Consider the following 15306-nt stretch of genomic DNA (forward strand, 5'->3'; position numbering starts at 1 on the left):
CGGGCCCAATGGACCCTTCTCGATTAGGAAAGGATTTACAAGACAACTTGAAAATGACACGCCATATACCTGGAAGCCGATAAAAAATTATAATCACTAAAAATGTAGTTTAGTATTCTACTTCAAAAGCAGGTAACTTTACCAGCTTTTCTAACAGTCCACAGGATATTTTTTGTTCTCCTACTCACAGATGGTGACATAAATATATAGAAATAAGCTTCACAATATTGTTTCCCAAATTTTATTTTAATTTTCCTAATTGAATGTATATGGCAATGCCGAGGTACTTGTATTGAAGACAATGCAATACATGATTCACACAAACATATGAATGATTATAACTATTCCACAGTGCTTAAACAGGCCAACACACCTGTTGGTTGTTAAATAATGCAATTGCAAAAAATTGGAAAATCAAATTTTCTTCAAAACAACCATACAATTCAATCTTGATTCATCAATTCGGCAATGATAGCGGCCATTCCAGGTTTACGGAAACCACATCTAGTGAAAGAATGTCAGTGTCAGCACCAATCAAAATTCCAACATGTGGTATTGTTCGGCCAAAATCTCCATGCACAAATTCCTTCACATAGGTTCCAGCTTGTGTTGTCATACATAGTTTGAAAAATATATACTCTTTTGGAATGAACTTTGGCATTTTAACAATTTTTGCGGCATCGGTTACATCAATCATCTCAACATCAAGTTCAAAAATAGTTCGAGAACGAACAGCAAGATTTCTTCTATGCAATACTCTCAGTGGAGTCTTTTGCTCAATTTTAATATTTTTCAATTCAGACAATTTGAGTATGTTACTTTTCAACGTTAGCTTGTTAACTTTTGGGCGTGAATGACTAATCTTAGTGTAGCACACAGCAGAGTATGATTTGGTTTTTCCCTCTTCTCCATCTTTCAAGTTTTTCGTTTCATTTTTACTTACAATTTGAAGATCTCTTACTTTTATTATATCAGTGACCTCATTAATCTCAGTTTGCAATTTTTTAACTCTGTTTTTTTCTTCAATACATAATCGTGGATTCACTAATTCAAGCAAAAACGGTCTTCCATTACCCAACATTCGAACATCAATATCTTCTCGTCCAGAAGATGAAAAATTATAAGAATCTGCTTTGAATAATAGTTTAATCGGATCTGCAATATATTCTTGAACTGACATTTCGGATATTCTTTTACCAGATATTATCCATGGTGTTTGCGAAAGTTCACGTGAATATTTGCAATACCTTCCGGCCACATAAATGGGCGTCCGCAAGATTTTAATTTGGTCCAAAAACACAGAATTTTGAAAATAACTTTGTTCAATCAAGTCGTCTAAAACCTTGGGACTCAATTTTGATGAAGCTTGACATACCGCAGATAACGTAAATATTGTCAGATCATTTCTTGGTCTCTTCCTAGTCATCCCTTCCAATACTTTTTTAGATTGCTTGAAGCATTCAGGTAAACATTTTTCAATTTTCGGGAGCAAGTGAGATTCTGTAAAACTATGTTTTATTACCACAGTAACTTCAAGTTCAGCATCATCATTGTATACTGCTTTTGAACAAAGAGCTTTTTCCAATTTCGGTTCAAGAACAATTTTGAAAATGTCTTTAACATCTAATCCATTTCCATTTCGCTTGTGATCCGAAATAACACTCTTATAATGATGTTGAACGAAAGCTCGAAAAAGAATAAATTGGACTGGTTGCGATATCATCAATCTGAAATTTCTAAACATATATTGTTCAGTTTGTATCTTTTGTGCTATATTTTCAACTGAAGAATGAAGAAACTGATCTTGCAGCATGCCAAGACATGAATGACAAAAATGTTTTATTTCGCCACATTCACTGGAATCTAGTATTTGTTCTTTGGAGAATATACTGGGCCATCTTGACATGAGGTTTTCCTCAATTTCTTCCTCTGATTTCCTCAATATTTCATCATCTTTAACATTAAGAAACATAAAAATGCATCGGGGGCATAGATTTTTACCCATCATGATGCCATGTGACAAATGATTATCTATTAAAAAAAACAATAAATTAGGAAATGGCAGTGATATGCTAAAAAAACGTATACTCTTATAAAAAACGCAGTATGGTCGATTTATAGAAATGTTGATTGCAAATATGTTAATACATTTTAGAATAGCTTAATATGAGCATTCAACAAGCTCCAAGTCCATGTGGTGAATATGCAAAGTTCATATGTTGATTCTATCCAACATTCTCAAAGATTTGATGCAAAATATTTACTAAGTAGGAAGGTAAATATATGATTGAAACATGGTTTGCACAGAGTCTTTTTATTTCTGGGAGAATCCACCAATACACAAAATTGAAGAAAACATGTATTTACATCCTGCCAATGCCCGATTGACATTGATTTCTATTCAAGTGAAAACAGCAACACTTCCATAAAAAATTTAACAGGGCAGTCCAAAAATCAATTATTAACAATGCATCTATAACAAAACATTTTCTATATAATAGTGATGCTGAGCAAATTTTTGAAATAACAGTCCATCTTTTCATATCTAAACTATTCAAGAAACTTGAAGGTGTACATAGGGATCACAGGCTGAAGTACCAACTCTATTCTATAAGCTTCCCAAAGGTATCTCCAACTATATTTTTCTATTTTAAGACTATGAATCAGAAATAGCTGTCATGTTTATCACAGAAACTTTAATGTTGAATGTTTTATGCTAATTCACAACTCTGACCCTGAGCTGAAATGTCAACTCCAATGTAACACCTAAAATCACAAGTATATGACAAAAGTGAATGGCTTTGGTCTGATACCAATTTGTTACATCTTCAAAAGTGCACATTCAGACATTAACGTTCATACTATTTTATGAACTGATCAGCATTTACATTTATGCAATTTCACATGAAAATTATTTATGCATTTCTCATTTTTAAACCAGGGAATAAGTATGGGCATTTGAGTTTACCTCAAAATATATGCAGACATGTGGCGCTACCTGGTAGCAAACAATACCACATGTAAAATATAGGAATCATAGACTAGGTGCATTTGCACCAATTTCACCAAGTTTATCAGAAAATTCTTTATCAACTTGTTTAAACTCAATTTTCTTTTCTTCAAGTTTTATTTGAGCTTGAGCAAGACTTGGTTGCAGATCTTTATATGAATTTAACTGAAGTCTTAACGGCTTCAATTTCATTTCCATTTCGGAAACTTCATTTCCTAAAGATACTAATGTTTCATGCGATATATTGTCTTCATAACCAGCTGATGAAAGTAATTGTTTATTTGACCGTAATTCGGCGTCATATTGTTTGATCTTTTTTGAATGAAATGAAGTTGATTTCTTTGTGTTGCTGCTCTCTTGCTGTTGCTGCTCTTCTAACGATTCAAGTCGTGACAGCTCACGTCGCCAAAACTCCTTTGTATTAAGTATATCAGAAAATTTACTTTTATAATTTTGTATTCTTTTTTGACTTGAATCAAGCGTTATCTCAGATTCCTGCAACTCCTGGCTTAGATCGCTTAAAGCCAAAGTTAAATTCAATGCACAGGGTGTTATAACATCCAATGCATCAGAAGTTGTTTGTAATGACTTTGCCAAGAGTTTTCCTATGTTTGATAACTCTGATGGCAAATGAACGGACGAAAGAATAGAACGAAAACGACTAGAATCAACTTTATATTCCTCGATCTCCATCTTCATTTGATCAATTATTAACCCATAATTGGAAGACGACTCCTCCATAACATGACAGTTTCCCAGTCTTACAATCGCTCAACATATAAAACCTAAGCTGAATACGGTAAATTCTGGCAAACCGACGCTCGACGCAGCTCACGCGGATCCTTGCTGACCTCCTACCAAGACTGTAGGAAGGAAGGCAAAATTCATATCTAACAAAATGCTAGTGAAATATCAGTAGTGGCAAAGATGTCATATTACCGTGTTCCCCAATAAAATTGCCGTTCAGAGCGAAGTTTATTCAGGACAGCCTTGACGTAGGCCGCCACGTGTGACAGAGAAATGACATTAAACAGCGTCATCGGACAGGGTAGATAACGAGTTCCTATGAATGCAAATACAACAGTGAAATTTGAGATATCATACGAAATTCAGTAATAAATGGATATCATGTATACCCCAGGAATGGAAAACTAATTTTTCAAAAACATCACAAGTCAATCCACATCTTATTCTTAGTCTGATCGAAGATGTAAAAAGCAATGATAAAACCTCTCGATATATTTATGATAAACTTTGTAATGAAAATTTTTTGCCGCCAACTGAAAAAATAGAAAAAATGGTCAAAAGAATTGTGCAGGAACTTAGATAATTGGGTGACATTGTATGAAAAAGTCTTTTATTGCGTTATTGAATCCAGACTTCGTTCATTCCATGTTAAATTTGTTTTGCGAGCAGTGCCCACTAATGACCTGCTATATAGAATAAATAAAACACAAAGTCCAAATTGTACATTTTGTAATTTTCATGTTGAAACTGTGTTACATTTATTTTATCTCTGTGAATTTGTGCAGCAATTCTGGGAAATAGTTAACGCTTGGTTAACCGTTGAGAATGGATTAAACCTTAATTTGTTACATAGAGAAATGTTATTGGGGGTAGGGCAAAACCAGGGTATAAACTGTGTTTTATTATGTGTCAGATATTTTATATACAAATGTAAACTGCGTAATGGAAAGCCTCAATTTTGCCAATTTTTATATAGGATAAAAAATAATATAAACTGTGAAAAGACTATTGCAACTAAAAATGGTAAACTGTCAATCCATAAGAAGAAGTGGAAAACTATTATGTGCTCGTTTTTTTAAAATGCAATTATATTTATGCTATTGTGGTTATATAATGTGATGTTTTTATTCATTGAAAAAAAATTGAAAAGTGTGCCAGGTGACTGACGACAAGTGACACGATCGAGTGAGACACTGTATAGGGTAACGAAGATTCGACCCTATCTGCGTGTCCACACTCCCGTGTTATTGAACACACGTTAACAGAGTGTAACTCCGATCTTGATTCCTTCAGAGGTCAAAAAGCACACAATGTATTGAATGCCAATTATTATATTGTAAAGTTGCACAATCGAATTGATCCAAATAACGAATTACACTTGAAACCTTAAAGCAAGTATATGTGATGAAACCAAATTTCTAACTAACAAAGAACGGCAAAGACAAGCTACACTGAGTGAGAAAAATATATCATAAAGGAAATGAATTGGGACAACGACCTTGTTTCAGGCAAATAACATGCACTACTGACAATAAGTGGTGAAAATATTAAAATACACAGTAACTATCCTTATGTACTTGTGTTATTGAACACGCGTTAACAGAGTGTAACTCCGATCTTGACTCCTCCAGAGGTCAAAAAGCACACAATGTATTGAATGCCAATTGTTAAATTGTAAAGTTGCACAATCGAATTGATCCAAATAACGAATTACACTTGAAACCTTAAAGCAAGTATATGTGATGAAACCAAATTTCTAACTAACAAAGAACGGCAAAGACGAGCTACACTGAGTGAGAAAAATATATCATATAGGAAATGAATTGGGACAACGACCTTGTTTCAGGCAAATAACATGCACTACTAACAATAAGTGGTGAAAATATTAAAATACACAGTAACTATCCTTATGTACTTGCTACAACTGACATTGTTCGATGAGTTCAGGCAGAGACAATGCATAACAATTTGTTTTCATGTAACATCTATGGTCCAGGGGTGGGCAAGGTTTTTAAACCAAGGGCCGAAAAGTTTGCCCACCTAGTCTGGCGGGCCATGTGATTGTGAAGTAAAAGGTGGGATTTCGAGAAAATGTATTTGACTGCTCGTCGGTGTTCGCAATTTTCCAAAATTCAAACTGCCTGAAAGAAAGACTTTGTTGCTGGGCCTTGACCTGAATATATGCCAGTACCTCGGCATTGCCAGTACTTCAGCATTAAGATAGGATTTACATATTTATCCCGGGGGAGAGGAAAGTCGATAAGACGGCGAGGAGTCGAGTCCAGCGATCCTCTCGCACATAACCATCCCTGCATGGGATTCGAACCTACGAACCCACGCAGAGTAATTAGAGGTGCGGTGGCGAGCGTATTCCTAACGCTTATCCCGTTGAGCCACACCGCCGCGCCTTATACATTCAATTAGAAAAACTGAAATAAAAGTTGCTTAACAACATATATATATACCACCAATCTGCCTTAATCTGTAAAATATTACATATACGAGTTTTGATCTCAGTTCGTCATCAATTGTAACCTTCAAATATTTAATGATTTTATTCTATTCAATTCTATTACTGCCAAAGCTTACTCCAAAATCAGTATTATCATGCTTTTTTATATAAAATAGCATACCGTGTTTCCCCGAAAATAAGACTGGGTTTTATTTCAATTTCCTTCCGCATAATAACACTAGGGCTTGATTTCTGGGGATTCATTAATCAAAAACAAAATTACAAAGTGGAGAATTACGAGATTTTCAAATATACAAAATATGGAAACCTATATCCAGTTACTTATAAATAAGAGTTTTTATTCAAAATAACTTTAAAACATAGATTATCAATTATTTACAACGCGTAGTAGAGATTTCTTGCTATCGACTAGGTCTAAAAATAAATTCACTTTATTGACTAGGTCTCTTTTTAAGGGGAGGGCTTATATTAAAATCATTTTTAAAATTCAGGCTAGGTCTTATTTTCAGGGTAGGTCTTATTTTCGGGAAACACGGTAGATTCTGTTTTGGAATATATTTGAGATAATTTATTTGCTTTAACTACCCCATTTCGAAAAAAAACTTTTTTTGCTAGATTTTGAGAGCCCGTAAGAGCAATGAACTGAAATTACGTTCAGGTTTTGATGCAGGATTTTTTTAGTGGTTTTTGTACAAAAAAGGAAAACAGTTATAAAACATTTTAAAATCATAAACTGGATATATTTTTCAAATATTACAATCTTATTTGCCTTCATTGCGGAAAATAAACAAACCCACCTAGGCTGGTGGCTTATCTTGGTATAACGCGCTGACAAGTCAAAACGCCGTCATTCGCAGCTATACAATGGAGAATTAATGAAATGAGTGTAATAAAAACTTTTTTGAAGAAGGCTCCATAGCCGCGAACAGGAGTGCTTTTTGAAATTGTTGTCCCACAAAACATTTTGTTTTTGTTACAAAGCCTAGGCCTATGACAGAATTTACTATCATAATTCAATTCTGTACACACCCTGATTACATTTCAGCAATAAAATTTGACCCATCAGTTAAAGTTGTGTCGTGAGTATGACTACTTACAAGTATTCGATTCTTAAAATTTTCGATCCCGATTCTCGATTCCTCGACATAGCTCACCGAGAGAATATACCCACTTAAACAATACCAAATGAAATCAAACACGAGCGCGATGTTTAAACATTTGGACACGAAGATCAGAACTAAGTAGTATGGGTTTTCAATATGTCTTAGAGGACAAATCAGCACACAAAAAACGTATCCCAATAATCCCATAGAGCAGGGGTTCTCAAACATTTGGTGTTGCGGAGCCCTTGAAAAGTTGAATATTATTTGCGGAGCCCCAAAATAAATGTTAAAATTGTTACTTTCAGATTAATATTCCTGGGCAAGTTAAAAGTACTTTACTTATTCAAAATGCTGAACCTTTTTTAATAGGATTAACACAAGCCATAAATGAATCTGAATTTCATACTAAAGCTGTAAATTTGACACTTGACGAACATATTAATAAATTAGGGGTCGAATCTTTTCTCTTTTGACATTTCTGGAAGACTTAACAGGCCGCTAATAACGTGCGCGATTTTATTTTGTTACAATCGCCGATTTTTTTCGTCAGCATGGCGTGTTTTGAACATCTTTACGCCGGTGTTTATTCTCCTTAAATCAAAAATTTCCCTCGGCATATACATGTATTGTTACACAATGACGACGTTAATTAGGCTTCCCGCTGCTTGTCAGCAGGGAACCTATTGTATTCCTGTGTTTTATTATTATTATTTATTATTATTATTATTATTATTATTATTATTATTATTATTATTATTTTTTTTTTTCAAATTGGTCCTACAAACTTTAAATTCACCTCAAATGTGCAGAAGTTCTCAGCTAGCAATAAAATGCAAATTTCATGCATGACTGACCACGCTTTCACGCTCCAGTGAGCAAAACGCGTTTTCAGTTTTTTTGCAATTTCTCAAAATTGATACATGGTATTGGGTTGAAATTCATAACAATGATTAATGGACATGTTCCGGATACAATATGTCAAGGATACGCATGAGTGACCTCGGCGATACGCTCCAGTGAGCAATATAGGATTTTACATTTTCATCTTCTTCTCGAGAACGACAATACTTAAAGACTTGAAATTTACATCACATGCAGATAATGAGTCTCCCATCATAACTTGCAAATTTTATGCATGACTGACCACGCTTTCACGCTCCAGTGAGCAAAACGCGTCTTCAGTTTTTTTGCGATTTCTCAAAATTGATACATGGTATTGGGTTGAAATTCATAACAATGATTAATGGACATGTTCCGGATACAATATGTCAAGGATACGCATGAGAGACCTCGGCGATACGCTCCAGTGAGCAATATAGGATTTCACATTTTCATCTTCTTCTCGAGAACGACAATACTTAGAGACTTGAAATTTACATCACATGCAGATAATAAGTCCCCCATCGTAAACTGCAAATTTTATGCATGACTAACCACGCTTTCACGCTCCAGTGAACGAAACGCGTCTTCAGTTTTTTTTACGCGGGAAGCCTGTTAAAGCTGCACGCAGCTCTAGTTATTATTTATTTTTATTATTTTTTTTTCAAATTGGTCCTACAAACTTGAAATTCACCTCAAATGTGCAGAAGTTCTCAGCTAGCAATAAAATGCAAATTTTATGCATGACTGACCACGCTTTCACGCTCCAGTGAGCAAAACGCGTTTTCAGTTTTTTTGCAATTTCTCAAAATTGATACATGGTATTGGGTTGAAATTCATAACAATGATTAATGGACATGTTCCGGAAACAATATGTCAAGGATACGCATGAGTGACCTCGGCGATACGCTCCAGTGAGCAATATAGGATTTTACATTTTCATCTTCTTCTCGAGAACGACACTACTTAGAGACTTGAAATTTACATAGCATGCAGACAATGAGTCCCCCATCATAATTTGCAAATTTTATGCATGACTGACCACGCTTTCACGCTCCAGTGAGCAAAACGCGTTTTCAGTTTTTTTGCGATTGCTCAAAATTGATACATGCTATTGGGTTGAAATTCATAACAATGATTAATGGACATGTTCCGGATACGATATGTCAAGGATACGCATGAGTGACCTCGGCGATACGCTCCAGTGAGCAATATAGGATTTTACATTTTCATCTTCTTCTCGAGAACGACACTACTTAGAGACTTGAAATTTACATCACATGCAGATAATAAGTCCCCCATCATAAATTGCAAATTTTATGCATGACTGACCACGCTTTCACGCTCCAGTGAGCAAGACGCGTTTTCAGTTTTTTTTACGCGGGAAGCCTGTTAAAGCTGCACGCAGCTCTAGTTCCTTTTTTGTTCTCGTGGGACATTATGAGTTCAATGTGAAAAACATGTTACCATATAATAGTCATCTGCGACGAAATGTTAAAAATTATAATTAATAAAGAGATGAATCCGCAACTCAAATTTCTTGATTGAAAAACGGCATTCTAAAATATTGAACTGAAACTTAAAATGGAAGATCACACGTTTGGCTTCAGCAGACTCACCTCAGATTGAAAACGCTTTTATAGACATTGTAAATCACAAAATTTGGTGTTATGTGAGGTTTTCGTCGTAGTAACTGCGAAATCGAAACACAGTCAATTGTGCGCGCGATGTACCTTTTTTTCCCATTCTGAAACTACCGACGAAGCCGCACGCAATCAATTGTGCACGCGATCCACGATGTACCTTTTTTCATTCTGAAACTACCGACGGAGCCGAATGCAATAAAATAAATTCTAATTGTTCGTATTTTGCCCAGACATTGTGATTTTTTAAACGGCGATATCCTGCTTAAAAATAATCTCAGGTGCGAAAGAACAAATCAAGTTTGACAAATCCCAAGATCGCGAAAATACGACTCCACTTTATTTATTGTTGGCAGTTTATTACATATTTTATGTTAATTTAGAATAGTATTCTTTCATTTAAGTAATACTAATACTAATCTCGAATCAAACTTGAGTAACGATGATCACAATTACATTATAACGAAGGGACACGTTGAATGCTCGCATCGGTCATGGACTGAATATTTTACGCAACAGAAATCTCGTTATCCGTTTTTTTAATGGCGAAGAATGTTGCGCGGAAATTTCCGATTCCAATTTTGAACCACCTCCCTCTTAAGAACCCTGGCTGCGCTCCTGCTTATAAATAATGTCATTTTTAATTCAGCCTCTTTACCATATTTCGAGGCTGTATTGTTGTCAGATTTTATCAACGCTGTTATTGCTTCTTTCAACAGTTACAAAATTTTGAGTCAGTATTTCGAAGAGTAATCGAATAGCTCGCGGAGCCCCTGGGTTTCTCTCGCGGAGCCCTGAGGCTCCGTACGGAGCACTTTGAGAACCTATGCCATAGAGCTCACAGAAGTTTTTGAAATACAAAAAATAAACGTAATAGCCTTCTAGAGAAAAAATGACAATTTTAAACCACTGAAAATTTCAAAGCAATAGTTCCAGTGAGAAAATATATTTTTTCATAACAATAATAAGGAAATGAGTTCTAACAACAACAACAACGAAAATATCATAATACCAACACGATTTGGATGTTCACTTTGAGTCCGAAAAATCACTGTTGTAGAAAACTGGATGTCGTAGGAAAAATATGTTGCAATTTTAATAGTTCAATTTGTTTACATGCCTTCCTGTGAGTCTCGATCGCAATTTGGAGACAGTAAGCTCCACTGAGCTAAATGCTCCTCCTGAAGCAGCGGATGTTGATGGGGCACAGAGGTACTTTTAGACAGCAACTGCGATATTTGGGTAGGATTTTTTTCTTCGTTGCCACCATTGCAACATTTCTTCTTGGGTCGATGATATGCCATAATTTCTGTCATTCAAATATTTTGAATTCACCAATGTTACCGCCCCTTGCTTCAAAGTTGTCAATACCATCATTGATGAGATTTTCAATATATGCTTCCTTTTTTCCATTGAAGAGCTATTTTGCTATTCCGGTAAGCCGAAGTTTGTAAGATTTTTCAAACGGGGGCGCGGCTCAAAAAAGTTTTAAGAACGACTGTATTAGAATATTCATGTTGTAAGCTGAAATTTCTAAACAATTTTGAATTCGTATTCAGGGTATCTGCATCCTTGTTTCTAATATATGAAGATTCCAAAATATCGAATCATCATAATGCATTGAATAGGCGTTAGAAGAAACGAAAATATTCACTATAGATCGCTTATATAAGTAAAATAATTTGATTTTCATTGAATCTCCCTATTTTTTATTTATTCAAAACCTATGGATAGAAAATACATTTATCAGCACCAGCACGTATGTCGTATGCTACTACATTTTCTAATTTGATACACCTATTGTCAATTTACAGTTAATGTTCTTCTTTTGTATGCTGTTGCGTCGCGTTTTTGTAATTTGGACTACAAACATTTGCAGTATTTTTTGTAACGTTGATGTGTATATTTTATTTGGTATATGAATGATATTGACGTAATAATTCTCCTTTCTGATATCAGTATAAACTAAAACATTCTCCTCGAATAAATTCCAATCTCATCGCAGCCACGTTATTTCATGTTTGTGGATAGATCCTGATGTATAGACATGTTATTGGAGTCGGAAATATGTTTGTAACCCTTGTGTTATCGTCTGTATTTGCTTTGAATATCTGAATAAAAATATTTTAGATTTGGAGTGGTCGTTAATATTCCAGGTATATATTATAAATTCCCTATATTTTGTGACACATTGTGAGTTTAGTACAATCTTCTGCTATTCTAGCTTAACTACATTCCGATCGAGCAACTGCTGCACTAGAAATATTCGGAATCCAATGCCAATTTAAAAAACTTTTTTGTGTCATCTGGCATTTGTGAGGCCACAAACAGTATAACTGGTACAGAAATAATTTACTTATAGTTTATATGCCTTTTTGTAAATATAGGCAAGTTTCAACGAACCTGGTCAACATTTTATTACGTTTTCCATGCGAATTCGAATAAAGATAACGTTCACTCCCCCGAAAGTATAATATATCAACCTCAGGACAATGCGAACACACGAACATCATTTATATGCCAGAAGATGCTGAAATCGTGAGCAATATCGTGGGGCATTACACGTCAGTAGTTCATTACCATGGTGTATCACTTCATGTAAATCAAGCCCCAATAGCTGACCTTGTCTGACCCATTCTCAGTGACCGACTGAAACAAATCTGTTGAATTTGCGACTTTTACTTTGTAAGACGTTGTCCATTGATTGCAGCATGGTGGTCGTCCTTGCGAAACAACTCCGGCTACAGATTTTCTGGCACCTAAATCAACCTGAAACCATTCGCCAATTTGACCTAAATATTAAATCAAACAGTTTACGGCAGGTTAGGATTATTATATCAGAATAAAACGTTTGCATATGTATACGTAATAGCTGATGTGCCTACTACTCGTATACATAGCAATTTGAATGTCAGACTTATTTTTTTTAAATAAACACCAATAGAGATGAAAATACCATGGTTGTATGAATCAACAACAATTTAATCGTGTGTTGCTACCCAATTTAAGTTTGGAAACAAGTTTATATGTTTAGATTCGGTTATGGCGGGCTTCAGTTTTTAACTACTATAAAATCTTGCTCTAAAAACGCCTGATATTAATAGCGTTTCAATGGTTGAGTCCATTTGGAAAATTGAAACTATGTCATGTGTAACTCACTTGGTTGAGGATGCCATGCCGCATACATTAATCCGCTCGATTGCTGCTCGTCCAATCTACCATGCCTTCCATTGTATTCTGGACTATATTCAGACGATACACTGATAGCAGAGTCGGGTATAGCACGTGATTTCATTCCCATAGCGCAAACATTTACTGTTAACAAATAAAAACTATGATTCCGTGTTACATGGGGTTTATGCTGATAAGTATATGAGCTCTCAACCGTTTACTCTAATGTCACCTACAAGACGAATAAAATCTAGAGTTTTTTTCAATTACTCCAGGTATGCACAATTGACTACTTTTATATCACACTTTCCTGGTCGCAGTGACGTGAACTGCCTTAGGTACTCAATATTTATCAACGTACAGAATTACATATACTCTATAATTTTTCATAGTCAATCTCATAGCATTTTAGTAATCGCGCGAAACTTCGGTCTTAATTTTGTGTGAGTGCGCGCGCAATTTCCTTGATAAATCCGTTAGTATTTTTCACTTACTAATTTCGCTTGGTATACTTGAAGTTATGATCTTCAGAGCAGCTGAAAAATAAAACAAAATAAACCAATCCTAACATGTATGATCGGGATCTGATAGCAAAATTTAAAAACAGAACTTACTAACAAGCTTGTTTTACCACATTGATGTAAACTATTGTAATACTGTTACTTGTAATAAATGCTTTATCTTGCGTTTTCGTTCTAATTCATTAACATAAAATACCTTCAACTCGTTTTACTTTTTCTTCAAGCTCTATTGGGAAACCAGTCGCACCGGTATCGCCTTTTATTCCTCTTGAACCGCTTGGTCCTTTTGGACCTCGTTTACCAGGAATTCCTTGACATGTGCTTCTGTCACAAGATGTTCTCCTGTCGGACATTAACGCAGAGCAAAACTCAAAAACATTGGGAATGTCGCAAGATATCTCAGAAACAATAGCGGCGACAATAGCAAAAGTTAAAAGATATTTCATATTTGCGTTCTTACACCTAAATGCAAATGAAGTCGTAACTGGGCGGTTACAGAAATATATAGGCTCACTGTACAGACTTTGCACATCAACACATTCGCCTAGAATATACTAAACGAGTCATTTTTATGCCACATTTTGCAATTACATCGGTTCATGCTGAGTTAACGAGGGCGTCCTTAAGTTGGCTACCTAGAATCATACAATAGAATAGTCTATCTGGGTTGAAAGAGGGGTGAAGATTATTATTAAGAGTCACAGGATAACCTATGACGTTATCGAAACAATGATTGAATAGGTGTTTACTGGATTCATTCAGATACGGTAGCTAGTCGTGTCCCTGAATTAATTTTCTTCAATTGGATATTGATGAGGTCAAAAAACATGGATGATAAACAGGAGAAAAGTCACGTTTTGATATGATTCATTTTATCAGCGTTCTTCTTTCCGTGGCCGAAGCGAAATCGTATCAATATTCTTGGTAAAATTCCAATGTTTGGCATGCCTATAGTATAGCCCGGTGGTTCCCAAACTTTAAAAAAAAAATCTTGAGCACTAAAATAAAACATTAAATAACCACAACAAAAAAATAAATGCGCCGTACGGTATAGTAAAAAACATCTCTTCACTTGCACTTACCACGATAAACCCAAACTTTACGTGAAATTCGTTGTATCTCAATTTTAGTTTTAGAAGGCATCTTGAAATTAATATTACAGAGCTGAAAACGTAAAAATATAGGCCTGCAGTTACTGTATAAGTGTATAGTGTGTGTCAAAGGCTAAATTTGATAGCTACAAACTAAAACTTAGTGCCTCTCTGGCTACGCTTTACTTACCTAATGCTATCTACCTTTCATATACTTCATAAAACTGCCTACTGTAACTCCCTCTTATATCAATAAACGTGCCATAAGGCAGCTTCAGCTATACCTCTGCAGTTAGTTAACTTGGTAATGGCATCAATTGAACTCTCTCTGTGATATCATAAGCCCACAGCTCTGTGATTGTGGAGCAGCAAAAGGCAATAAATATGTTTTTGCAAATTTGAGCACTTAATATGAGCCATATAACAGATTTCTTTTGTGGACCCTCCGAAAGTGCTTCACGGACCCCAAAAGGTCCGCGGACCCTAGCCTATTTAATTAAACAATTATATATATATTGAATTTATATCATCCTTCAAGCTAATTGTCAACTTCCAGGAGTTTATGATTCAGTACAAAATTTAGGGTTGGGTCGGATACCTATATTTTTTACTATCCGGATAACGGATATATCCGGGTATTCCGTATCAAAAATATCAGGTTAACCGGA

The 15306-nt window shown here is 35.2% G+C and overlaps 3 protein-coding genes across 3 annotated transcripts; all 3 read right to left on the bottom strand.

The window, feature by feature from the left end:
* Nucleotides 1-225: 225 nt before the first annotated feature.
* LOC120340490 (tRNA pseudouridine synthase Pus10-like) lies at nucleotides 226-2013 on the bottom strand. The gene has a single exon (XM_039408767.2). It carries the CDS (start codon nucleotides 2006-2008, stop codon nucleotides 458-460), a length of 1551 nt encoding a protein of 516 aa, XP_039264701.2. The 5' UTR covers nucleotides 2009-2013; the 3' UTR covers nucleotides 226-457.
* Nucleotides 2014-2027: 14 nt separating this feature from the next.
* LOC120340495 (HAUS augmin-like complex subunit 1) lies at nucleotides 2028-3768 on the bottom strand. The gene has a single exon (XM_039408771.2). It carries the CDS (start codon nucleotides 3749-3751, stop codon nucleotides 3035-3037), a length of 717 nt encoding a protein of 238 aa, XP_039264705.2. The 5' UTR covers nucleotides 3752-3768; the 3' UTR covers nucleotides 2028-3034.
* Nucleotides 3769-10737: 6969 nt separating this feature from the next.
* LOC120340494 (lactadherin-like) lies at nucleotides 10738-14876 on the bottom strand. The gene is made up of 6 exons (XM_039408770.2): nucleotides 14829-14876; nucleotides 13744-14009; nucleotides 13521-13562; nucleotides 13015-13170; nucleotides 12478-12647; nucleotides 10738-11966 (listed from the first exon to the last, which is right to left on the bottom strand). Exons 2-6 carry the CDS (start codon nucleotides 13991-13993, stop codon nucleotides 11871-11873), a joined length of 714 nt encoding a protein of 237 aa, XP_039264704.2. The 5' UTR covers nucleotides 13994-14009; nucleotides 14829-14876; the 3' UTR covers nucleotides 10738-11870.
* Between the last annotated feature and the right edge of the window lie 430 nt (nucleotides 14877-15306).

Source organism: Styela clava, chromosome 14 (genome assembly GCF_964204865.1).
Source record: "Styela clava chromosome 14, kaStyClav1.hap1.2, whole genome shotgun sequence".
Lineage (NCBI taxonomy): Eukaryota > Metazoa > Chordata > Ascidiacea > Stolidobranchia > Styelidae > Styela > Styela clava.